The sequence below is a fragment of the Colius striatus genome, chromosome 4 (assembly GCF_028858725.1).
Source record: "Colius striatus isolate bColStr4 chromosome 4, bColStr4.1.hap1, whole genome shotgun sequence".
NCBI classification, from domain to species: Eukaryota; Metazoa; Chordata; class Aves; order Coliiformes; family Coliidae; genus Colius; species Colius striatus.
Genome location: NC_084762.1, coordinates 89,194,282 through 89,221,029, shown reverse-complemented (window position 1 = coordinate 89,221,029; position 26,748 = coordinate 89,194,282). Strand labels below are relative to the sequence as shown.

The following is a 26,748-nucleotide window of genomic DNA, read 5'->3' as shown; positions in this document are numbered from 1 at the left end:
TTTCCAACTATGAAACTTCTCAGATGAAGAACACTACTTACCTGCTCATTCATGCCATCATCTCTAAAAGAATATTGTAAACAGTTTTTATTCTCTGTGTGAAATTCCTGCTCTTCCTCAAAACTACTTGTATCTTCATCATCTGAGCTCATAGGATCAATGACTGCTTTGCAGTCTTGTCCAAAACTCTGTGGTTTTTGGTAACTGTGCTCACTTGTGATGTATGTTTCTTCCATCTTCTGGGGTATGCTGGGAGGCTCTCTGTGGTTTTGACTGGGACATGTCCTTTCAGGTGGATTAACAGCATCTGGCAAAGTCACTAACTTTTTCTCTATCCCAGCAGTTACTTGTTCTTGTTCTTTTCGCATCCCTGAATAAGCCCAGAGATGAAGGTCTGGGTGATGCTTATTTCTGGGGACAAAAAACACCATGTTAGACAATGGATCATTTACAGTACCAAACCAGAAAGTTTCCACTTCACAGCTATCAATAAGTATCATTATTAGACCTGAGGAGATTGCTGAGTCTCCTTCTCTGGAGGTTTTCAAAACCTGCCCGGACATGTTCCTGTGTGATCTGGTCTAGGTGGACCTGCTTTGCCAGGGGGGTTGGACTAGATGATCTCTATAGGTTGCTTCCAACCCCTACCATTCTGTGATTCTGTGTAAGTATTCCTAGGTCAGTTACCAATCTAGGATAAAAGATCACAAATAATCCCAATAATACCACATCCACTCAGGTGTGAACACCAAACTCCCACTGACACCGAGGCTACTCTATGTCTTTGCTCTTGAATTACTTAAACTATTGTGGAAGAAAGAACTTTAATGTGAGAAAATAACGCACATGAGATAATGGTAGTCTCTGCTACCTAAATATATGAAGATGAGGCAAGAACTGTATGGATTGATACTTACTTTAATATCCCAATCTTCAACTGCAGTCCATGCAATATTTCAGTTACCCCATATACATCTGCGAGTAGGTGATGTGTTGACACAATCTTTTTGGCATTAAGATGAGAGTAGTTTTCTTTCAAAAATGACAATCCACACATGTGTCCATTGTTTAGCCAGTCTTTATCATAAAGATATTTGGCACTCCACCTCTGACCTGGGGTAAGCAACAGACAAACTGAGGGCCATCTAAAGCTACAAGAGAGGTGTATTTAAAACTAGAGTGCTATATTTATATGCTGTACTCTTCTAAATGTCTCCTAATATTCATGACAGAATGATTCAAGATTAATAGATTAAATTTTAGTTTTCATGGATTAAGAGGAAATTCTTACTTACAACACCAAAAATAAACCTGAAATTTCAAGACCCTTCTAAATGGCATTTGAAATGAAAATCTAACTACCTTTGCAATTGAAGTACAGGATATTAAGAACTGTGCTATTATCAATGTAACTGAAAAAAAAAAAATTGCTATTTTATTTATCTAACAACTGCAGTTTAATTTTCTTTTTATAAAGAAAACCTAAGTTACCAAGAGAAGTGTTACAGTGGATTGATTTTATATGGACACGTTCAAAACATCTAGTTTGTTTCCTAAAGACAAATACTTGGCTTCAATACTGAAGTCAATATCCATTTATTAGAAACCAGGAGAAGGCTTCTTGAAAAGGAGACATTTCAAAATGATCTGATGGTAGATTCCTACACTCTCCTTTCAGGTGCCTCTTACCAGATGCTACCAGACAGGATACTGACATAAGTGGGCCTTAGGTCTCCCATGCTATGGCAACATCTACAATCTTAACAGGCATGAATATTTAGCTAATGCTTTTACAGTCACTTAATAACTATTAAAAAAAAAGCCAACCCAAAATCAAAAGTAGAAATGTATAATGCTAATTATTCCAATGTTATTCTTTACATGAAGAACCCAGACAAACAGCCTGATTAAGACCCCAATCTTACACTCAATTTCATATCAGACTATCATCATATACAGAACAAAGAATGGGTTGATGGAAGCCCTTCATACCTTTCAGGAGAATACCCTGTCTATCTCCTTTCTGCCCATTATCCCAATACACTTTAAAATACTGACATTGTGAATGACCTTTTTCTCCTGACATAGAAAGAAAAGAAGTAATGGTTAGGAAGGGAGAGAAGATAAAAATTAGGGGTGCAGTCTCTGCGTAGCAGGGGATAACGAAGTACCTAGTACAGTGCAGGGAAAGAACACAAGACAAATTAGTTGGTTTTAATACGGAAAAGTTTGACTGCTCAAAGAGTATGCCACAGAACTATCAAACAAGACTCTATATCATCAGTTTAGATTCAAATTGGGGCAAACAGAAAAAGTCACATCTTTCCAGCTCTATTTTCCTACATTTTCTCCTCAAAAACAACTGTGCTATTTAATACTTCTGCAAAAAGTTTTCAGATTTCATTTCTTAAATTCAGAATGCAAGTATATTTAGGGGTGTAGTCTCATTGCCTCTTTGAAACAGCTGGAGTGTCAGGCATTTCACCAGATGACATGTATTTGCACTCATTGTCAGGAAAAACACTAAACATTTTCTTCCAAATTGTACAGTTTTCTCTAAATAACTAAGAGAAATGGGTTTATGAACAGAATCACTTTAAATCAATATCTTTCTACTCAAATGTATTCAGTTTAAAAGCAAATAGACTTTTCCTAATTCTTACAATTTCAAATCTTATCCTAAGAATCTTAAGTTCAAGACGTGCTGTTTGTGCACGTTATTTACCATAAGAAGTGCTAGATTGTTTCATATTTTACATATGCACTTCCACACTTTTATTCTGGACAAATGCAAAGATTAGAGAATTGTAATTAATGTGTAATAATTAATGACACCCACAGCATATTTGATTGTGCTGTGGTAAGGAGTCTTTTCTCTAAAGCAATATTTAAATGAAGAGATGTGATTCCAAGTATAGGCAAACAGATTGTTGAACAAGAATGTTTTGTTTAGAAAGACTTTTCAGGCTACAGTAACAGGAGAAAGCACAAAGGTTTGAAAGGAATTAATTTTCAACAACTGAAGCAATAGAAATTAAGATTATGAGTAAGTTGAACAGGATGTTGCTAACAGGAAAATAAGTTTCTGCTCAGAGCTAAACTTATAATCACTTGCCCCAAAGTAGAATAATGGATAATACAACGTAGACAAAGCTTTAACAATTTAAGCAAAGTGTAACATCTCTGCTTTAAGAAAATCCCATGCAGATAGCAGCAGCTAAAGGTAGTTTACCCATACCTGGTGGATCTCTGCAGATATAACAGATGTACTGCTCTGGAATGCTGTCCTCCAACAGTCCCATGCATACACTGTGCTGCCAGCACAAGCACTCTTCACACTGACATCAGGGGAAAAAAAACAGGGCAAAAACTAAAACTGAGATAAGTAGATCAAAAATATCAGCAGATATTTCTCGTATCGTCAAAATGCAGAGAACAGAAGTTTAACTTAAATAGCTGGTTTGAGTAAGATTATTTTAGTTGGGCAATTTGTGTTTGGGTAGACAAAAATATCAAGCTAAAAAAAAAAAGTTCTAGTTCTGAAAGTTACCTCAACCACAAATTCCAGACTGGAGGAAAAAAATAATTTAAAAAATTGAAGATGAAATATTTAATGATATTTTATTACAACATTCAGTATTTTAGCACCTAAATATTTAGTAGTGAAACATAAGACAGGAGTATAATATTACAGTAAAGTAGAAAGATAATGTAATACATTACAGCATAACAGTGAAAAGTAGAAAACTCTTCAGTTTAATTATTTATATCTACAAAGCATCTCTCCAGTGCGCTAGAAAGATGTGTTTTTAATATCGCACCAATGGAAAATCTAAAAGAAAAAGAAAATGAAGAGAAAATGAAAGAGGAGAAACAAGAAAATAGGAGAGCAAAATAGAAGTGGCAAGACACGAGGGCCTACAAACAGCAAACTGGTTGCTGTCAGGGAGATAAGGCATGAAGAGGAAAAATCAGGCTGTCGTTGGACTTTAGAAACAGGCAGGAAACTGTCACTTAAAAATATATTTCCCTTTCTCAGTGCTGCCTTTGCTTGTGCTCTAAATATCTGCTGTTTTACTGCCGAAAGTCTCTCCTCTGTCCTTTGACATACTTCTGTGCATCAAGCTATTCAAAATATTGAAGTCACCTTTCCTCTTATCAAAATAATACAGCTACCATTTCCTCTCCTCTCTCCAAAGATTTCTACACCAGTCTGTTTTTCCTCATTATTACCACAGCTGAACTCTTGTCCAGTTCCTGCAACTCAGCATTGCATTGCAGTGTGCTCCCAGTGACAGTCTTTGTGTGCTCCATTTTCAGGTCTTCCTGCCATTTGCAAAAGACTTTAAGTCTGTTAACACAGGACAGTCAAACTTTCTTCCTTCAAATCTCAACTAAAAGGACTCTGTACTTTCAACAGAAGTTGTACCAAGTTAATAGTAGAATACAAACCTGTTCTTCAGATTGTGAAAAACCCACAGGAAGCTCTTGGCTTTTTAAAGTTACTGAAATCTGAGTTCTTTCTCATTGTTCTTTGCATCTGATCTGATCACTGTTTTAGGAATTTCTTGAGACAAGACTTTAAACTACTCATTACTAGATGGGAAACGCTCCTCTCATTGGAGAACAAATAAATAAGCAGCAGTAGTTGCAATCCATCAGCACCTGAATGCTCTGCAGACATTGCATACTCTTCTTCCCTTTATTATACACCAAGACAGACTTAAATTCTCAGCAGTTTCTAACTTTAATGATTTCTAATTGGAGGACTGCTATTCTAAAGATGAAGTATGCACATCACACACACATCACAGTTACTGACAATAGTAATGTCTTTATAGCAGAGCTCTTGGATATAGTTGAGGTACATTTACAGTGAGCAAAGTGGTTTCTACAATTGGTACTGCAAAGCGCAAGGGCCAAACCAGAAGGATTGGTATAACTGGGATGGTCTGTGGACGGAAGCAATGATTTGTGTGGGAAATACTTGATTCCAAATTCATCAACTGGCTATAAAGAAAAAGGTTACCTTTCCTTACAAACCTGTTCTACATATCATTTTGTTAGAGAAATCTCATCCTAGAGTGACAGTTCTCCCCAAAATTTCTTTACCTGAATCATAAAGCCATTTTCTTCATCCAGTTCACAAATGCATCTAACAATTTCATTGAGAGCATCATCTTCATCCTGAGACTCTTCAAAGTTAGTCGAATCAAAGTCCTGATTGTATTCATCACCACTAAGTAACAAACTCTCAGTAGAGGAATCATCCAAGAACTCCATATCTGAAAGGTCTAGTAAAAATAAACACATGTGAAATTGTGTGCAGAGGTGCAACAGGTTATAGAAATACAAGGTGTTTGGGCAGTTCAAAACCTTAACCTGCATACAGAAAAAAACTGCTCTCAAACACACTGCTGGCATATAAGATTTCTTGATGAATTCTACAAAGGGACTTTAATGGCATCTGAGAAGTAGACTAACACCCCTTAACTGAAATAAGTCCAGTGCAGAAGAACTTGAGAAGCATAAATAGTTGAAGTATAAATCAGTCCCCATATTTATAGCTACAATCCCAAACACAAATCCTTTAAAATTCTCTTCCTTGGAGAATTAAACCCACAAACTGAAAGCTGCTGTTCAGCCAACCTACTTTCTCCACTAAGGTCAACAGACAAGATCGCTCTTGGATACTGATATGATGTGTTCTTCTCCGAGAACATGCTGCGCAGAGTCAGAGAGCTCCCCGAGGACCGTGTTAAGGGAGAGGAGCACCTGTCCATGAATTCAACAGAACTGTCTTCATAATCTGAATAATCTGAAAAGTTAAAAGGAAACAGGTTGTTGTTACTAAAGTAAAGTTTTTGATAGGCAAAAAAAAACAAGTTAGGTTTACTGTGACATTATTTTCACAAGAACATCAGCATTGAGCTATTAAGAAGATGAAATTGGAAAAATGAATTGGCAAAAGCTCTTCATAACACATTTGTAAGAAAATATTCAGTAAGAAACATAGAATCATAGAATGATAGGGGTTGGAAGGGACTTTTAGAGATCATCTAGTCCAACTCCCTTCAGAAGCAGGTTCACCTAGAAAAATCACACAGGAACACATCCAGGTGGGTTTTGAAGACCTCCAAAGAAGGAGACTCAACACCCTCCCTGGGCAGCCTGTGCCAAAGCTCTCTCACCTGAATAGTAAAACAGTAACACAGTTTTTCCTTATGTTTAAATGAAACTTTTTGTGTTCCAGCTTCTTCCCATCACTCCTTGTCCTGTCCCTCTCTCCAGAAATTCTCTGTCCCTCCTGAGCTGGGGAGCCCAGAACCAAACACAGGACTCCAGATGAAGCCTCACCAGGGCAGAGTAGAGAGGGAGAAGAAACTCCCTCCACCTGCTGGCAACACTCTTCTTAATGCATCCCAGGATGCCATTGGTCTTCCTGGCCACAAGGGCACATTGTTGGTTCACGTTCAGGTTATTATCAACCAGGACTCCCAGGTCTCTCTCTGTAGAGCTGCTCTCCAGAAGGTCAGCCCCCAGCCTGTACTAGTGCATGGGGTTGTTCCTCCCCAGGTGCAGGACTCTGCATTTGCTCCTGTAGAACCTCATGAGGTTCCTCTGAATGGCAGCACAGCCTCTGGGGAATCTGCCAGTTCTCCCAGTTTGGTGTCATCAGCCAATTTGCTGAGGGTACACTCTGTCCTCTGATGAAGACATTGAACAAGACTGGCCCCATAATGAAGATTAATAGTCAAGACAAGCATTACACATTTAAACTCCTCCCAACTCTGAATATACAGAGGAATAGGTTTTCTTAGAACATTTTTTCCTCATCCTCTGCCATCTGGTATCCTTAGAGATGCTGCTGGTAGCTCTCTCTTTTTGAGATCAGATCTATTTGTAGCACTGCCAACATTGCTACTAGGAGTAATTACAGATAGTCCTATCAGGTTAAGTGATGAAAGTCTGTCTGCACACCTGTAGAGGAGCACAGGGAGTCCAAAGAAAACTCTCCTGGCATGCTCCCAGGCCCATCTCAGAAGCCATTGGCTGTTGATGAGCCAGTGGCTCATGGGATGGGCCCCAGAGCATCCCAGAGGGCATGCACAAGCCTAGAGAAGCACAGTGAGCAGGCAAACAATAAAGACATCATGCCCAGGCCCCTCCCAGGGCCGTTCCAGCAGTTCCATTATCCCCACTATCCAGGTATGAAACTCATCATAATGTATCACCCACAGCAGACCCATCACCTTTTGGACTCACAGCAATGCAGCCCAGGGATGAGACATACTATGGGACACAGGGAGAAAATAATTTTGGGACTGTGAAAGACTCAGTAGGGAATATTTAGGGAAGGAATCAAAGGCAAGGAAAATGGATGGACTAAAGTAATTTGGGGAGGAACAAGTGCAGGGAAAACAGAATAATGTGATAAAAAGAGTCAATCATGTATAAATAGTCTATTGTTCAGTACACTAGACATCCCCTGTGTCTGATCAGCAGTCTGTGCTTTCTCTCCTGGCAGAGGTGGTAGAGATTACTTGGAGACTGAAAAGCTGTCTGGCATAGTACTGGGCAACCAGCTCTAGGTGGTCATGCTTGGACAGGGGTGTTGGACCAGAGGATCTCCAGAGATCCCTTCTAACATCACCTGTGATTCCTACTGAAATATTTCAATCATTATTCTGCTTAGTTTTATTCAGGCTTCTTTTTGCCCCCCCAACACTTTTACATCAACACTCAGTGTCATATACTCAAAGAACACACGAGCTATAAAACATTTTTCTCAATCTTATCAAACTCCATTGAGAGTGCAATTGGGGATATTGCTGTACACAAGGTGATGGCACATTACTTTTGAACATCTTCCTTGAAAATGAAGCTAGTAGAGAACAATAACTCACTCTGCCATGTTTTAATGATGATAGATGAAGTAGCCAGAACTGCTTAAGGTCCTGGGACTTTTGTTCTGTCAGAATCACAAGAGCTGGAAAGGAGCTCAAAAGATCATCCAGTCCAACCCCCCTGCCAGAGTAGGACCAACTAGAGTAGGTCACATAGGAACTCATCCAGGTAGGTATTGAATGTCTCCAGAGAAGGAGACTCCACAACACATCTGGGAAGCCTGTTCCAGTGCTCCCTCACCTCAACAGGGAAGAAATTATTCCTTATGTTTCTTTGAGACCTTTTATGTTCCAGCTACTTGTTGCCACTTGCTCTGTCATTGGACGTCACTGAGAACAACCTGGCTTCATCCACCTGCCTGACAACCTACCCTGTATGTATCTGTGAACATTAATGAGATCATCCCTCAGTCTTCTCTTCTCCAAGCTCCTTTGCAGACTTAACATTATCAGTATTATCTTACAAATACTTAGATGCCTTCTCAGTGCAACTAAAACAGCCCAAGTAATTTTTAGGTAAAATAGGCAAGTCAAGTTTATTGCTTAAAATTATATTACTCTACTATAAAAAATGGTGAAGTACATGAGACCTAGATTATTGCAGTTCACATTCAAGCACTGCATGACTCAGGATAAATGTTATAGTACAAATTTTGAACAGACAAAATGCATCATGACTCTAGAGAGCCAAAAGACATCTTTAAAAGTTCACAGTTAGAAGCTTTTTTTAATGCACAGAGATTTTCCATGTGGCAGAGGAAAAATGTCTACAAAAGTCTTTGATAGATTTCAAACTTCCATTTATGTACTCATGTTTAAATTTGTCAACATTTAAGGACATTGGAAAAAAAATCCAGCAGTAAGGTAAAAATAAGTGAAAATATTTTAAGTCTTGAAACACTTTTAAAAGTAAGTAGGCATAGGACACAAAAAATAAAGTTCAGCCTTTGGCAAGAACAAAAGACAGAATGAGTTCTGCACCTGTCCATGCTGTTACGTTTATTGCCACAATACTGCAACTAAGACTGCACTGGATACAAAAAAGCGTAAACCAAGGAACCTGCAATGTCATTTTATGGGAAATTAAAAGACCCAAAGGATGTGGAAAAGTGGAAGAAATACAAAGAAACAGTAAAACTGTACTGGTCAGCAAGACAGTAATCTTCTATTAAAAAATACACAAACTGAAGGAAGAGTTTCTTCACTGTGAGGGTGAGGGAGCACTGGAACAGGCTGTCCAGAAGGGTTGTTGAGTCTCCTTCTCTGGAGACATTCAAAATCCACCTGGATGAGTTCCTGTTTGACCCACTCTAGGTGGTCCTGCTCTGGCAAGGGGGTTGGACTAGAAGATGTTTTGAGGTCTCTTCCAGCCCTTGAGATTCTGTGATTCTGTAAATATTGCCCAGTTTTTGCACATAATGATGCCAAGGAGAGTTACAGAAGAGATGGTGCTAAAACTTTAAACCACACTCTTACAGGAATATTTCTCAAAGATAAATAAATAAAAATACAGCTTCAAAGGGCCTTTTGTTAAGTTAAAAAAAGCACAAACTACCTAGAGCCTCATATCTCAAATCCAAATTACTTTTATCCTTCTAAGAAAAGGAAATAGTAGAGAAAAGAAAAAGGAGTGATAAGGTCAAAGAAAATAGGGAAGTGAACTGAAGACAAAGGGAGTCACTACTTATTAAGAACGCAGACAAGCTTGTTGCAAGAGAGACAGCAACCTTAGCTGTTAAAGATTAACTGGTAAGGGGAGGGTGGATTTTATACAGTAAACCATTGAAATTTAGCAACAGGTTACATATTGGAACCATTTCAATGTCCAGGTAAAAGGATGAAGATGAAGAAGAAATGAAGAATTTGAAGATATGAGAGAGAGTATCTTTTGAAGGAAGAAAAGAGTATCTATGAAATACTTATGTCTATCACATAAAGACAGAATATAAACACAAAATTGAGGTGATAGATCTAAGTGTTCTTTCCATATTTAAGGCCAAAACTTCTTATTTGAAATTTCTAAAATTTAACATTCGTATTGTTCAGAGACAAGTTTTAATCTCTAGTGTCAGAAAGGGAAGGAGTACCTTTGCTTATTTCCCAAAAAACGAAAATAGAACTTACCATGCTGTTTGGATTTCTTCTTTTTTTTCTTCTTCTTTTTCTGTTTTGATTTATGATCTTTCTCCTTTTTGTCTTTTTTCTCCTTTTCCTTTTCTTTCTTTTTAGCTGAAATAAAAATGAAACATTTTAAAGCAGTAGTTTCATTGCAAATTACCTGCTTCATTTGGCTTAACCTGAACGTGACATTCAAAATCAAATATTCCAGTTGCGTCATCAGATTAAAATGATTCAGTTAATTTATTTGATATCTTGGATATGCCTCTCACTACAGAATCACAGAAGGTCAGAGGTGGGAAGAGACTTCTAGAGATCATCTAGTCCAGTCCCCCTGCTAAAGCAAGTCCACTTTATTAATTGCTGTGAGAATGGTTCAAAGGAATCTCTCTTAATGAATAGCATGTTGTCATTTTAAACATTTCTAAATGACATATCATATCAGAAGATGATACAGCAAAGCAAACAAAATAAATGACATTTAAATAGTTTACATCTATTTTACTTGTAACAACAACATGTGGGCAAGAGAGAAAGCTTTCAAAAGGGCAAATTCCAAACTAAGAAGATAACATAAAAACACGTATTAGGCCTACACAAATTAATTTAAGGACATTTCAGTATCAAAAAACTGCTGATGCTGTTAGCACTTTCTAGTACATAGTGACATCCTCACATGAAATTGATTCTGACTAAAACTGATGATAGGTTTTCTACACTCTGGTTTGGTTCTAAGCACTGTTGGTACACTCAGGAGGACTGAGACCTTGTCTTCAAAAAATTCTGTTTATTCTGTTAATTCTCCCCAGACAGAAACACATCCCACAACGTTCTCCCTCATTAATCAGTAATCAGCAATCAGCAGGAAATTGACTTGTTAGAGAAAATAAATCCATCAAGTCAGTATTTAAGAATTGTTTCCCACATACAAATTGGAGTCTTAGTATCTTCTTGGCGAATACAGAAACAGAACCTTTATCTCCTGGAAAAACAAGACAGAATCACTTACGAATTCTTGTCCACCTCTAATAACTATTTAATAAAAAACCACCACAGGATAAAACCAAAGCCCTCTTCATTTATATTTTCCTTCAAGAATTGCCAAAAATGTTTTGCTAGTAACACTTAACTGTTTTGTCCTCCCCATAAATAAGTCAGAACAAGGAAATAAGGCAGTAACACTAATTCCACTACAATATTTTTAGAAAACCAACACATTTTAAGAATTCTTTTTTTCTTAAAAAAAAAATTGACCTTTCATATGCCTCTCCAGGCTTCTCACAAGTACTTTTGGATCCTTCCAAATTCTTGCTATTGGTACTTTCATGTTCTCTTATAAAATTATTACTCTACTATAAACTCGTCTCTCATATAGAAAAAATTGCCCTTAAAAACCTAAACAAAGAGCAGCACAGCTGGGCCCGCGAAATATTTTAGCTTTTACATTTGCTCTTCAGAGAGACAGAATCATAGAATGGTAGGGGTTGGAAGGGTCTTTTAGAGATCAACTAGTCCAATCCCCCTGCAGAAGTAGGTTCACCTAGATCAGGTCACACAGGAAGATGTCCAGGCAGGTCTTGAAGATCTCCAAGGAAAGAGTCTCCACACCCTCCCTGGGCAGCCTGTGCCAGGGCTCCATCATTCTCACAGTGAAATAGTTTTTTCTTATGTTTAAATGGAACTTTTTGTGTTCCAGCTTCATCCCATTACCCCTTGTCCTTTTGCTAGATACCACAGAAAAAAGGGATGTCCCAACCTCCTGACACCCATCATTGAGATATTTGTCAATATTAATGAGGTCTTCCCTCAGTCTCCTTTTCCTTTTTTTCCTAGAAATTCTATTGCTCTGTACATACCATATGCTGAAGAACTTTTATCTTCCAGTTTTCCTTTTCTTTCCATTTTCACTGTACCTGCAAATTGAAGAAGAGATGACATAAGTACAATGTCTGGCTGATGACCCACTTTCTGGTGAAAGTCATTAGACCATAAAAAGTCCTAATAGCAGATAATAATAAATATAAAAGCAATTAAATTATTCTTCATGTCACTTTACAATTATCTAAAGCACTGGAAACAAAAAGTATTGTAGTTTACCAACTTCTGAATGCTTGTCCTTCTCAATCATGTTCTTTAATATTTTCTCCTTCAGACTCTCAAAACATTTCTCCTTTATGGGCACAGAGCACTGTACCTCTGTCCCTTCATAGCTCACTGATGTGGAAGACCTCTTTTTTTTACTATTCCCTTTGGGTAACTTTAGACTATTGGTTAAAGGCATTTCCAGATGCAAGGCATGTACATGGGACGAGGGTGCTGAAAACAAGAAGACAGATTTACTAGGCATTCTGTAAAAACTGCAGCCAGATCACTGGAATGTCAAATACTGGTATTAATGTCGTCACACTTAACATATAATTACTGCATATGAATGCCTAGCTTGCTCTTACATACAAGACAATACATGCCACAATAGGTTTCTTTGTCTGTTTTGGAATTTTCACTTATTTGTAAACTACTTGTACTGTATAAAGTGTACTTTTGCTGCTACTTTGAAGCCTTTTTGTTTCCTTTTTATTTCACTCTAACAGAAACCTGTCAACTATAAAGGGTTAAAAGCACTAACATTTCTAAGGCAACATACCATTCTGTGAATAGAAAAACTAAGCTCAGATACAACCTTTTAGTGTTGCGTATAAAACATACACTTCTGTCTATTACATGTTTCACTGTCTTCAACTTCATTTAAATCATTTACTGTCTTCTCTGTGTATATTTAATCCACATTTGAATTACATGCACAATATTGTGACAATCTGTCAGAATTTAGCATCATATACTAAAAATTCTTATTTTGCTCGATTGCAAACAGTTTATTTGATGAAATATTTAGTTTGGTTTTCAATCTTTATTTCATGCAATTAGAACAGAAAGACAGAAATTGGAAATTTCAGTGATAATATTTAAATAGGATAATAGAATTTTCAAAAAATGAAGACTAGGGTAGAAGTTTTTTATAAAGAATGTATTCCTCGCTATTGGGAGAGACTGACGTTTCATTTTAATGTACTTAGGAAAGATTAATCTTTCTCCAGCCACTGAGGACATTTCAAGACCAGGACAAGGGCATGCTCTTCAAAGTCACATGGGGTTCAGGCTTCTCAATGCCAGGTGTAAACACTTGGAGGCACCAGTTACCTTTGGCATCTCTCAACACAAGCCGAGCAAAAGTATCAGCATGTAAAAACCACTTGCAGGTTGGAAGTGCTGAACCAAAAAAAAACCCTCCTGAAAAATACCTGCTAGTCTTCAGAACATTAAACAAGGCAAAATACAAAGCTGGTCTGGAATGGGTTCTTTGAGCTCCCCCCTTATTTTTAAAATATTCAGTAATAAACCAACAAAACACATTTTAATAAGCACTGTTAAGATAACTTATTAAATTCATCAGTTATAAAAGGACTCTGGAGAGAAGGAAAGAATATCTCAGGGCTGACTCCATACGGTGTCTGGCTTAGACAGATCAACCCAATTCTACTATGATACAACATACATGTTACATGAAACTTACTCCAGCTTCTAAGCAGCCTTCTCAGGAAAACGAATCAAAATGTCACAGAGAAAGCCACAGAGGCAGCAACAGAAAGTAGTACGTCACCTACCACACCACACAGCGCTTCTAAATGCCAGATGTTCCTAGCTGCAAGTCATCACTATACCATGCAAGCTTGTCAGCAGCCAGAGGCAGCTGTTCAGCTCTACATGCTGGCTTTTAATACAAGGTATAAGCTTCATGACCATGGCTGAGGCTATTTGAGCCTTTCCACTCCCCTCAGATCAACTATTTCACCTAAGACTATAACCCTTTCAAGAGTGGTCTACTACTCAGGCTCTTGCCTTTGTCTGTATTTCAAGTAGATTTAGCCTGCTGGGATACTTATCAACACAAAACACTACTAGAATTATCCCTTTCTTAGGTTTCCTAATTAACATTTATCTGTGTTACAGGACTGAAGTGCTCTGCCATCTGTGGAGCAATAAGTATATTTTAGCACCTCAGTAAAATAAAAAAGTGACACTTCTCTACATCATCATGCTATCAACGTCTCGTCTCATTTCTAAAAAGAGCACAAAATGATCACTCAAAAAATGTGCATAATTCGGTTAGGTCATCATCCTTTTGATGAAAAGATATGAGAATACTCCATCCAAACAATCTCAAGAGAAATTCAGTCTCAATATTAGATTAATTAGAATTTAAACCTTATTATGCAGAAGAAATCCTGACCTCAGACATTCAAATGTGCTCTGATAATGACAGCCACAACATAACAAACTTCGGGATCTCAAACATTTTCAACACCAGCATATCTGACAAAGTAATCAGCTAGCAACTAAATAAGCTTGAGAGAATATTTATGATGGGCAGAAATCTGCTGTAGTCACACAAATATCCATCTCAATGACAGAGGTCTCCAGACTGCCTTTTTATAGCAAACTGAAAAGAGAAATTACTATGATGCCTGCATACGCTGCAATGTTATTCTCGGCATTTATCTTTACTAATCAGAAATCATTCTAGACTCTGTATCTCATATTCTCAAGTCCTAAATGGAGTGTTAAGGCTTGCAGAATCTCCCAGTCATGCATTCACTATGCCTTACAAGTAATCACAAAATTAGACAAAGTAGACAATGGCACTCTGAAGGGCAAGTAACAAATACAACAAACGAGTCTATAAAAAAACCCCTTTATGGGAATATTACTGTGTGGTTTTTTTACCTCCTACTTTTAATTGCCATTTGATTCCTATTGATGAGTCCAGTCAGCCACCTCCCATACAGTGAAGCGTGGGAGGTCTGCAATTAACATTCAGCAGAAAGATGCTTAGAGATTAGACTTAATAAATGACTGATTATGTCAGTGTTCCAAGATCAATTTTATCGCCAGAAGATCGATTTCCGATTAAAATCAAACGCAAACAACAGCGCTTCCCAGTTTGGTTTATGACATGTTTCCAGTCCTGTCACTCCTGGTCTGGCACAAAGAAGTGATACAAGCCTCTCTCATGTGATCATAGGCACAGAACAAGATGCTGCCTGCAGCAGCACAGACGGGGTTTTTAGTGGTACTGCTACTTCAGCGTAGCAAATTAAAACGAACTCTATCAACGTGAGGCTGCTTATTTTGTTGCTTGATATTTGGTTCCGCATTTTTTGACGCTTCAGCTGTCCCATTAACAGAAATATCAATACCTGCATTAATATAGAACTTAAATCATAACATGACCAGCACAATTCATGGTTCTATCATAACTAATTTTGTGATTTGAAATCACAGTGCATAGGATTAATTTTATGTCTGAATGCACTTTAAATACACATGAGTACCAGATCCTGCACAAAATCATCTCTTTAGGACAAATGAGGACATGAAATGTTCCTGCTTGCCTTCAGCTAACTATGTCAAGAATCGGTTGAGAGCTTCAGGACAGAGATTACAATGGGAAAGACTCATATTAAGGATTAAATCTGTCTGACAATAGATGTTAGAAGTAAAACAAAAACTGCTCCTAAGTAACAAGGGCTTTGGTTCACTAGAGCCTAGGTACCTCTTAAAAGTAGGGTAACCAATAACATTGGCAAGAGTTTGGTAAAAAGTGACTCTTATATTTTTCTGAAAGTTTTATACATCAGCCATTCCTTGTCTATGCTGCAGTAAACCATTAATAAAATTAAAGTATACAATGTTTCTTTTAGCATAAGTGCAAATAACCTACTGCAAGTAAGTGCAAATGTTACCCTACTAGCAAAATCATCTAGGCTAAGCTAGAACAGAAATAGCTAATGATAATACTGCTCTTTTAATACTATACTTCATTGTCATATTAGTAAATGTAACATTATCTTCCTTTCAATTAAATTTTAAATCCTAGACTGTTTGCTCGATATGTAATAGTTAGGCTAACACAAATGGTATAAAGATACAGAAACCTAGAAATATTACCACCAATTTAAAGAAAATCAACTAGAGAAAGATCTGAACTTCATGCAGTCAGAACTGGGAAACTACAGTGTCATGCAGCTATTCTGACTGACTAACTTCGAAGTCCATGAAAGGCTAAGTGACACAATGGCTGGTTAGCTACATTTTAAGCAGTGTGACAAACAAAAGCAAAGATTCTTAGGTATGTGTGCAACATCAGGTTGATAGGTCCATAACCTAGTTTAGGCAAAGCAGTACTCTGTTTAATTATTAACTGATAACATATCGATGTCTACCAAAGTGCACAAGACCTCCATGTGAAGGCCTGAAGGAATTGAGTTTCTGTGCTGAAATTACAAAATTGCAGCTGCTCATACTAAACCACTTTGAGAAGGAAACTAGGTGTTAACACAATGAGTTACAATTTCTCCTCCTGCACTGCAGTGCACCTCACCCCTCCCCTCTAAAAAACATCAAGTTAGCATCTTTTCTAATAAAGAAGTCATTAAAATGTATCATTTTCAACAACACAAAGCTATTTTTTCAATTGACTCAGCTGATAGTCCCCATCATAAGTCTAAACTTCCAAAGTCACAAATTGCACCTTTGGGTTTAAAACAGTACAGTTCTTTTACAGAAGGGTCAGCAATCATAATAGGCTGTTTCAGGCTAAATACTTAGAGTACTTCCATAATTCCTGCACCTACCTACAGTTATCTACTTGAGTGATTATGAAGATAGCAGGTCCAACTTAAGTGCACTTAAGACAGTCCCACAGTGTTAAAATCTATACCACCAGACTTGTCTGGAGTATGTCAAAGCTAAGTAGCAGAAACAGCATTAAAGGACATAGATTCTAAATAGTTCTTTCAGATTAAAACCCCCAGATAATTACAGAACAGTCTGTATTTTACACCAGAGTTCTCAAATTATACTGTATAGTCACATTGCATGTGCTAAACAACGTCATATATTAAATTGCACTCAGGTAAGCAGTTCCTGAATAATGCAAATTGACTTTTCAATAATTTCAGGCATTGACAGGAATAAGAAAGTAAAGCTTTGGGCATCTGTCCTTTATATATTTGCTGCTATTAGTTAAATCAGTTCATTAGAAAAGCATAAGTACTGATAAATAGAGTGGATTCTATTCAGTCTCTTGAAGCAGACAAGAATTTGGTGCAATTCTCTGTTTTAGCAACATGACTTAAGAACCTGTGCTATTTCAAAAGCAAAAAGATGCCTTCTAAGGCAAAGAACACATAAACCTCCTATTCAACAGTGTAAAGTAACTCCAGAAGTTTCAAACCTTAACTTAGAAGAAAAATGTAGCCTTTAAAAAGAATAGACAACAAATGGATTTCACCAGAGTTTGAAGCCTGAGATGAACCCAAAGGACATATGAACTTGAGTTACCGAGTTCTAGAGATACCTCTCACAGGGGCAGAGAGCTCCAGAAGTTCTTATGAAATCTCTGAACTAAAGATATAAAACTGCTCAGATTAGTCTTTTAGCCCACAAAGCTGATACTGCTCAACTGGATGCTGGGCTGTATACTTCTGAAAACTTCTAACATTTAGATAAAAAGTCAGCAGGAAAGTTCAAGACAATTGTATTGTTTGTATGGAAGAAACTGTAACACATGAAAATTGGGAACAGAACTCAGATCTGTCCAGAAGGCAAAAAATCCAGGAGACAAAAATGTAACTGGCAAATCAGTTCCTTGAGAGCTTATAACTCTTAAACATTATGTAGGTCCAAAATAGCTCCATTAAGCTTTAAATACAGCAGGAACTATATCCTCCATCATAGGTTGCAAGTGCTTCCATCTTCTCATTTCAGACTGAAATAGTGGTGTAGTTATCTGTTTAATGTAATTTTGTCAGTGAATAGTTTTCCCTGACACAAAATGTGTGAATACATCAAAGTTTTTGAGTTATAAAAGGTAGCTACAAATGAAACATAGTATTTAAGTAGGCTTAAGATCAAGATCCTCTTTAACAAACAGGTACAAGTGTATCCATGAATGCTGTATTCAGAACCAGCTCATTCAGACTCCAGGCCAGTTCCATGATGGAAGTGGGCAACAAAATAAGTACCTGTCAGCATTATCAGCTGCACATTAAATGCTCCAGAAACCATATCAGAAAAGCCAGATTTTTAATTCCTAGTAACTGAGTTCTACTAAATGAGAACCATATGGTAGTAGGAAGATGTTGATTCCTTTTACAATCTTGTTCTAGGAGTGGGCAAATACACATCCACCAAAAGCACTTCTCTTTGTGGCAGAAAACATGAGATATAAGGATTTTACAGAAGCAATTGTCCCAGGAATCTGAGATTCTACTGCAATGCAACATGTCAATGGCAAATGAAGACTGTCATATGGCTTCACTCAAGGAATTATGTAATATTTTTAAAAGCTTAAGCAGCAGCTTGTTATGAATTCCTTCCTATTTTCACAAATTAAGATATTAATAGCTTTATTTTAAAGAATAATTACAAACATCTCTTTTAATCTACACAATGCTGACCCAAGAATCCTCCCCAGCTTTTGCTACATCATGTTAAATGGTTATGTTCATCTCAATGAAGTCATCACCTTACACTTTCAGTGGGAACACATGTGAGTAGACAACCAAGAAGGAGGCTGTACATACTCAACAAAATGCTTCACTGACCTATTAAGCAACTGCAGCTACACTGTCAGCTCAAGGCAAAATTGTGTGTATCCCCTCTCAAAACAAGACTAAGTTATAGTTTGTATGTCATAATTATATACTTTAAGGTCATGTTGTCCTCCCTTACTATCAATCACATTTATCAAAAGCTTCCCCGGTAGAATATAATGATTTGATTTTTCCCTCTTCTTACTTTATTGAACAATTTAATAATTTAATAAATAAATATATAAGTGTGATTATTTCCTGGAAGCCAATTAAAATGGTATGACAGCCACATAGGAGACCTCTTTATGAAAAAGTATATGGACACTTACGGTACACTGGATGAAAACAACTCACTTTTAGGGTCTACAAACCACTGTGTAAACTCTTCCCCAAATCTCTTCATTGCCCCATCCAAGGGATTCACAGAAACTACAGTAGTCAGTAAATCGTTACAAAGTGAGAGGCAGCACAGAGTTCCAGTACGGTGCTGAGCTTTATACAAGCTCTGTGAGGGTGAATCAAGCCCACACAAGTTTTAGAGGACTCCATAAACATTTTAAGGCAACATTCCATAGCAAGCACATGACAAAATTTCCACTGTAAACAGAAGCAAAGGTAGAGGAATGTTTACTGCCTTTGCAAATGCTACCGAGTTTTAAAGCTGAAGCCACAAGATAAATGAGTACATTTAGATTTAGTATATGTTAATGTTAGTAAACAACTTCCCATTGCTCTTGTAAGTTTTAACAATATATTTTTAAAATAACACTGTGTTTTTATATTCCCCACTCTCAAGTCCTCCTTCAAGTATGTTAGAAAAAGTGTTAAGGCAGCTCAAAGCCAGCAGAAGACGAAGAATATGCAGATGGATGGACCCCAGGAAGAGCAGCAGGTTTGTGAGTGTGCAGAAAGGAAAAAGAAAGTATCTCCTCTTTTTGTGTGACCGAATACATACATGTTTTAGCCCTACAACTATAAAACTAACTGGTTGTATACTGAATCTCTTTACCTGACACTGTTGTAGCTACTCTTCCATCAGTTACTGCTTTGGAAGAAAGATATGGAATCATCTGAATATCTTCCTTGTCTTTACTGGGACATTCATTACGGAAAGTGGATTCTGTGGATAATGGTGCTGTAACTTCCGAACTACGGCTTAAATCAAGAGGAAGACATGGTCCACGCTTCTCAAGTGACATATGAGCAACATCAGGTACTACATAAAAGAAAAAATGTCGTATTAAAAAAGATACGTAAGTCCAACAAACAGTTTGGATTGCAGCGTTACATAACATAGGAACAGCATACAGCTTTAGCTACAGTAAGTCAAAACATCCCATTAGATGAAAACCGTGACAGGTCTAATTTTTATGATTCAATTTCTCTTGGGCAGTTCTTTATTAGATTAAGATACATTACCCTCCAATTTTGATGACTGTTGGTTTTGACCACTGATGGAGAACACTTTTCCATCAGTAACTGAAGAGGGAGAAGAAACTTTTTCTACAGAATCATCAGGCAAGGAGCAAGTGGCTAAACGTTGTGATCTTCTTCTCCGTTGGCTATGTTTGTAGGGTCTAGGGGAATTCACTGGCTGTGATGGACCTAAAAAGAGACCTTTCAATGTTCATGAAGCAGAGATATATCATAATCTTACCGCAGTATCTGAGATCTAAAGAGGGGGAGAGCTTTCAATAGCTTATTTGCAAAGCTGGTAATCACAGCAGAACTGGTAAAAGGAGTTAAAAACTGTGGCTACCAGGAGCAAAAGAGAGTTAATGCTCAAGACACGATTCTGCTTTTTGCTTATTATACTTCTCAGGGCACCTAATTCCCCACAAATAAAGGTTGTTGTCTTAGGCAAACAGTGTACTTACAATAAGCCATCCCCCCCCATATAACCCATGAGATTAGGCTACTTAAAAATGGAAGGGGGAAATAGGATTTAACAGTAAACAGAACAAACGATTACAGGTAAAGATCTTAAAAGTCATGGTTAGTGTTAATATACAAATTCAAAGAAAATTAATCAAAAGCAGTGGTGAATTTTACATCCCACCTCCTGTCTTCTGTTAACCTGATACCAAAGCCCCGACTGCATTTCAAATGCACACTGCCAATGCGTGGCACAGTTCACAATGCACAAGAACCTTGTATTTAAACTCCAAAGAAATAGGAAGGGGCGGGGGAGGATTGATATAGGTTAATATATGCCTGATTCATTAAAAACAAAAAACCTACACTCCCCTACACCAAATTTATGCAGTTTCAAAAACTTTTGTCTTAGAAAGCCATTGAAGCCATTACTCTGTAAATCACTGTTCCTTCCTGTTCTCGAGTAGTTTTTAGAGTGGCAGATGTACAGATTTAAAAATAAAGCCACAGTAAAACTAAATTTCCATTGGAGGTGGTAAGGACTCAGAAGCCAAAGATTAAAAGACAGCACTAGCAAGGCAAAAGCTATTGAGTAATCAATTTTTAAATTTGCTGATTTTAAAAATGTTGCTACGGAGAAGTAGAATTTAATCCACTATGTAAACACGCTCACGGAAAGCTACTTACCATTATCTTAAGGATAGGGGGCAAGGTGTACTACAATACAGATGACTGCTAGTATTTGGTGGGGCCAAAATACAATTTATACCAATGTGTCCTGAATAAAGAAAGATGGATAAATTTGTGCCCCTCCCTCTCGCGATAAATTAAAGTTTTATGTGAGTAAAGTTTAAAAGAAACTTATCTCACAAGCGAAAATATAAAATCAAAGTTAAGGGGATCAGACAATGCAAGTTTAGTCTTCCATTCTCAATTACTATTCTAAAAGTGAAACAAAAATGTAGCTTTTGGCTTCCTGGAACCCACATTTATTTTAACTCTTGGCCTAATCATTCAATGTTTCTAAAGCAACAAAAAGCCTGACCCTGAGTAACACTAAAAATCAAATGTAATATCAGAAAAAAGTTATAGAAATACTTTAATACTCACAAAAAAAAAGCATATTCAGGGCTGCAGCATAAACCTTTCCCTGCTCTTCTGATAACCAAAATTTTGGTAGTTTGCAAATCATTTACACACATGAAGCAGCTAAATCCCTATGGTACTTTTTCTGAGACAAAGAAACTTGATTTTTTTGCCCACCTCAGATCTTGAACCCATCTTCTCTTTCACATCACATTTGGAGGAAGCATCACACAAGGTGAAGAATGCCACAGTCAACAGGTACAGCACATCAGCCTGCTCAAGGCCAAAACGCTCAGAGAAGGAAAGGCCCACAGCCAAGGTGTACATCTTTTCTTTTTAATGAATCAGGCCTCTTCAGAAGAGAGGTTTGATTTTTCCTGTATCACTGTTAATTCTAAGGTGGAAAATTTAAGCTGGAGGGAAAACCAGCCATTAAAAGCCACAATCTCATAAATATAAATGTATTATTTAAATGTATTATTTCCAGTAGAGTAATTCATAGGCCTTATTATGTGACTTGACTTTTAAAATACTGAGCTACCCCTAATTCTCCCGCTTCGACCTTTTCTTTCAAGCAGATTCATTTTTAAAAGCAATAGCCATTTACAACAAAAAAGAGTTTCTGTATATATCTTATAAGTAATTAAGGTATTTTGTTTAAAATGTCTGTGCTCACTAGTTTTATTTATCACAGAAGAAGGAAGCTGAGAGACCAGCGTCAAATCCTCGACTTGTATTAATTCTGGGGAAAGTGGTGATTTAGGGGGCTTTATACACCCAGAAGAATCTCCAGATTCTTGTTTGCATTTCTTGCTGCGAGCCTTTCCTGAAGACAAAGTTGAGGATAACAGTGCAGGTTTCTGAATGTTGGCAGAACTGCTAATATCAGCTTCATTTTTTTTCTGACTTTGTGGTTTAGGTGAAATCTCCTGAATAAATAATAAAAAATTGATACTTTTATTTCAGTTTCTTCGCTGTAGTTCTTGTATTCTATTTTGATCTTTTAAAAAGCAACTTTAGTATTCAAAACACATTTCAAGCAACGTTATTTTCAGTACAAATGAAAACTACTTAAAAAGCATCACATTAAACTTTTTTTAAAGGAGCACTATCAACTATTTTCAGTGTTCTGCACACCCTCATGTCTTACAGTTTGAAATACCTGCAAAAAGCTTGAAAACAAAACATTATTCCTCTCTCATCATTTAAAAAATCCACCATCTTTTTAGCTTGTCTCACTCATCTGCAGTAGACAAAGACTGCCAGTGTTGTCTCAAACCGTCATTTGGAAAACACTTGTTAGAAGCAAGAATACATAGAGTGATGTACAATCCCGGAATATCTTCAGTGGAAAGGGACTCATGAGGATCGAGTCCAACTCCTTGCTCCTCGCAGCGCTATCTAACAGTAAATAAATGAGTAAGAGCGTCACCCAGACACTCCTTGACCTCTGACAGGGTTTTGCACTGCTCTGAGCAAGAAACCCTTGTTCAGAAGGCTGCAGTTTTAGGGGGGAAAAAAAAAAAAAGCCAAGATTTTCCTTTCACAGTCATTTCCTTGATCATAGGAAAAAAATATTGAAGGAAAATAAAAGCTAACCAAAAAATTCCTCAGGAAAATTTTTATTTAACATGAATTCCCTTCAGAGAAGAACCTGAAAAAATTAATAATGCTCCTTTAAGGAATTTCTGAAAACAATAAAAAAGATTTCCAAATACTGAACACATTCTCACACAACCCTTTTCAGTGCTGGGAGTCTGGATTTCACCACATTATGTTTGTGCAAACACATGAAGAAATCACAACTTCTAGCACCACAGGGTTAAAAAGATTGCTAACTGTTGGGGAAAAATGAGCAGATAAGAGTTAAAACAGTCATTGAAAAAGGAAAAAAAAAACCACCCCAAGGTGTAATGCAGCTTTCCAATTTCATCAAGTTTCATCCTTCTTAACACACATACTGAAGTATTATTTTTAGACAGTTAGCATGCATTGACAGACATTAGCATTTTAGATTTTTAACTGGAAGTTCTTCCTACTTTACTGAAAAAAAACCTGTGCATGTGTTACAACTTGCCCAATAATGGCAAACTACAATATCTGAACATCATTTCTTAAACCTGTCTGTTTTCTTGTCCCAGCTATACCACACAGCATAGTACCATCTAAGAAAAGCATCATTATCAAAGTACAAGGACATTTCTAGAATGTGTGCACCACTTCACCCAAGCTAAAAAGATCATATCTCTGATGATTTGAAGGTATTATTGAGTTTTGTTATAAACCACAATTTTATTTTCCACTGGAACTTTCCATGTTCCAATGAAGAGGAGAAAAAATAAAAGGGAGTAAACGAAAAAACCACAAGTGCACGTTCTATATTTGTAAAAGGGCACTCTGAATGCTACATGAATAGCTTGCTGGAAGTATCATGCAAAGATCCGGTGCAAAACATCCCATTCAGCAGACATCAGTTCTACCTTGAATAACTCAATTACACATGTACTAAGTGCAGTTTATTCGTTTAAATAAAAGATTCCATGAACTGTAGAGTATACCTATGCTGGTTACGAGAGGTATCACCAGAAATTAATTAGAGTCGTAACTTGTAAAGAAACAATTTTATTGTTCATCTTCACAGATGTGAAAGACATTACTACAGCATCCATTACTTTCAAATTACAAAGTTATTTAAACAAGATTAAAAAAATTAAATTAATATTTTGATAAGGTGCTTAACCTCTTAACAGGACAAATTAACATTAAAAACCTTAACGAATTAATGTTATTCATCTAGTCAGGTCTTGGTCAAAAGGAAATATAACATGACAAACCCTAATACAGTTAAATAAACTATTGAATCTGCAACTAATCATCTGAGGTTTTGGGTTTAAGACAACTGTAAACTAGAAATATATAAATATAAATAAAATAAACTTCCATTCACAAAGTCAGTTTTCGGCTATTGGCCTGAATATTTCTACCATGTTCTGCATGACATTATTAAAAAACCTACAAGATATTTTACCCATTCAATTTTATAGCAGTAGCAGACAAAACCTCTAAGGAATGTCAGCTTTGCTATTGAAAAACCTTTTGGGAAGGTTTATAACTCGGCCATGTTAATTTGAGCTTGGGTAGGAACTTAGTAAAAAAAGCTTTAAGCTCAAAAGTTTTCCTCCCCACAGTTAATCCTTTAAACATTTGTGAGGTTTCTGGTTTTAGTTAGAAGCAAAGGAATAGGACAATTTGGGATTTTCGATGCCTCTTTAAAGGAGCTTAATTAATACTTCCAAAAGTGAGGTTTTTCAGACCATTAGCATGTAAACAATGACAGAGACATCTTTTATCTAATCAATAAAACAGAAACAGCCGAGTTAATAAGTCTAAGAAGTAACAAAAAGTTTTTAGTAATTATGCACCGTAGTTCATACTGTTGTGTACAGAGTCTATGTAAACCACAAAGTCCCATTTACTGTCATGGGATTCTGCATGGTAAGATTTACATTGTAATGATTCTCCCAAAACCAACATGCTGTAAAGCCATTTCACAGTTTTTTGCACATTGAAAATATCACACACAGTAGCAATAAAAACCATAGCATCTTTAATATGCAAAAAATTTGAGAAATGGAATGTCATGTCAATACATTGTAAACCTTTATGCAAAATATTGATCAATGCATTGGCACCGTAGGGGCTCAGGTGGCCATTACAGTGACAGCATTAGGAACAGAAAATCAGGTTCCATTGACTCAACTTGCATCCAAAGGGGTGTCAATGGAAAAAAACAACACAGTAATGCAATTATATATCAGCTCTAAAGACCAGTACAACCAAAATATCAAATCAAGTCAGGGGTAAGGACTGTTCATAGAGTGTGCCGGGCTTAAGAACAGAAGTGCTCTTTAAAGAACTGCAGGCAGTGAGGTTATTTCATTCAAATGCTGCTGTTAAAGAATGAAAATGAATACAAAAAAGCTGTATTAAAACTACATTAAGGCTCTGATTTAAATAATTGGAAAACAAAGGTGTCCTGAATCAAGACTACTGTTCATCTTTAGCTTGCTTTATCACATTTAGGCATTCAGCCCTTTTAATATGCAAGATAATGCACAACTTGAGTCAGGCAATGCCTGAACACAATGGAATAAGCCAAAGATAAAATGGCAGCCTTTGGGTCCTGCAAATATGCAGGTTTAAAAATCAGATCCTTAACATTATTTAAAAGTTTCTTTTTTGTATTTATTAAAATCCACACCCTTGCAAAATGTATGGCTCATTGAGCGGTCCATAAAACACATACAAGCCTACAACACCAAATTCTTACAATAGAAAAGAAACTTCTCTTAAAAGAAGCTCAATGTGATGTCAAAAACCCTGTTTCAAACACAAATTAAATTTGTGTAAGGGCCTTTTTCTAAGCCATTCGTGGTCATGGTTCCAGTTATAAAACTGGACCTTGGGGCACTAGTCTCCTTACATTTGTTGCATGGAGACTTGATTTTTCTTTGTTTTCTGTTAGTTTTATAACACAAAAGCTCATTACTGAAATTCAAGTCAACACTGTGTTTAGAGACAATTAGATACCATACTCTGGCTTTGCCAGAAATGTAAACATAAGATCAGTTTTCAATTCCCTGTTATATCTGTAGGGGAAAATTTTAATGTTGTAGGTACTACATCTCCATGGCACACTCCAGTGGGAACCTTGCAAAAGAATCAAACTCTACCATTTCATACCTGCTCCAGGACTGGAGCTGTTTCTTTGTTGCCTTCCTTTTTTTCAGCACCATCCACAACAACAGCTTTGGATGCCAATAAACCTTAGGAAAAAAATTGCAGAGATTTTTAGTTAGAAGCAGCTTGCAACAAGAATTTGTGGAAAACAAAGCCAACCAGTGAGATGAAAAATATGAACAGCTTATATCTACAATATAATTCTCCCTGAAATGGCTCCATTTGTACAAAGCCAAACGATTTAAATTAGAAGAAATAAAAAGCTAAATGACCTTCCTATGACAGCATCCTTTCACGAGAAGTATCTCTCTCGCATTTCTACTAACAAGAAGAAAATCAAATTATCAGTTATAAAATAATGCCTCACT

At 36.8% G+C, this 26,748-nt stretch overlaps 1 protein-coding gene across 7 annotated transcripts in view; it reads right to left on the bottom strand.

The window, feature by feature from the left end:
- Nucleotides 1-26,748, bottom strand: part of PHF20L1 (PHD finger protein 20 like 1) — a 58,230-nt gene that overhangs the window by 9,032 nt on the left and 22,450 nt on the right. For 6 of the 7 annotated variants that reach the window (XM_061995840.1, XM_061995836.1, XM_061995838.1 and 3 more), the window contains 11 exons: nt 26,384-26,466; nt 22,317-22,569; nt 20,099-20,284; nt 19,689-19,895; nt 11,882-11,938; nt 10,032-10,136; nt 5,654-5,818; nt 5,113-5,294; nt 3,239-3,338; nt 918-1,113; nt 42-411 (listed from right to left, as the gene is read on the bottom strand). In XM_061995840.1, coding sequence (XP_061851824.1) covers nt 42-411; nt 918-1,113; nt 3,239-3,338; nt 5,113-5,294; nt 5,654-5,818; nt 10,032-10,136; nt 11,882-11,938; nt 19,689-19,895; nt 20,099-20,284; nt 22,317-22,569; nt 26,384-26,466 — 1,904 coding nt within the window. Of the gene's footprint in view, nt 1-41; nt 412-917; nt 1,114-3,238; nt 3,339-5,112; nt 5,295-5,653; nt 5,819-10,031; nt 10,137-11,241; nt 11,254-11,881; nt 11,939-12,122; nt 12,342-19,688; nt 19,896-20,098; nt 20,285-22,316; nt 22,570-26,383; nt 26,467-26,748 lie in introns of all 7 variants that reach the window. The other variant, XM_061995841.1, reaches the window with a different exon arrangement.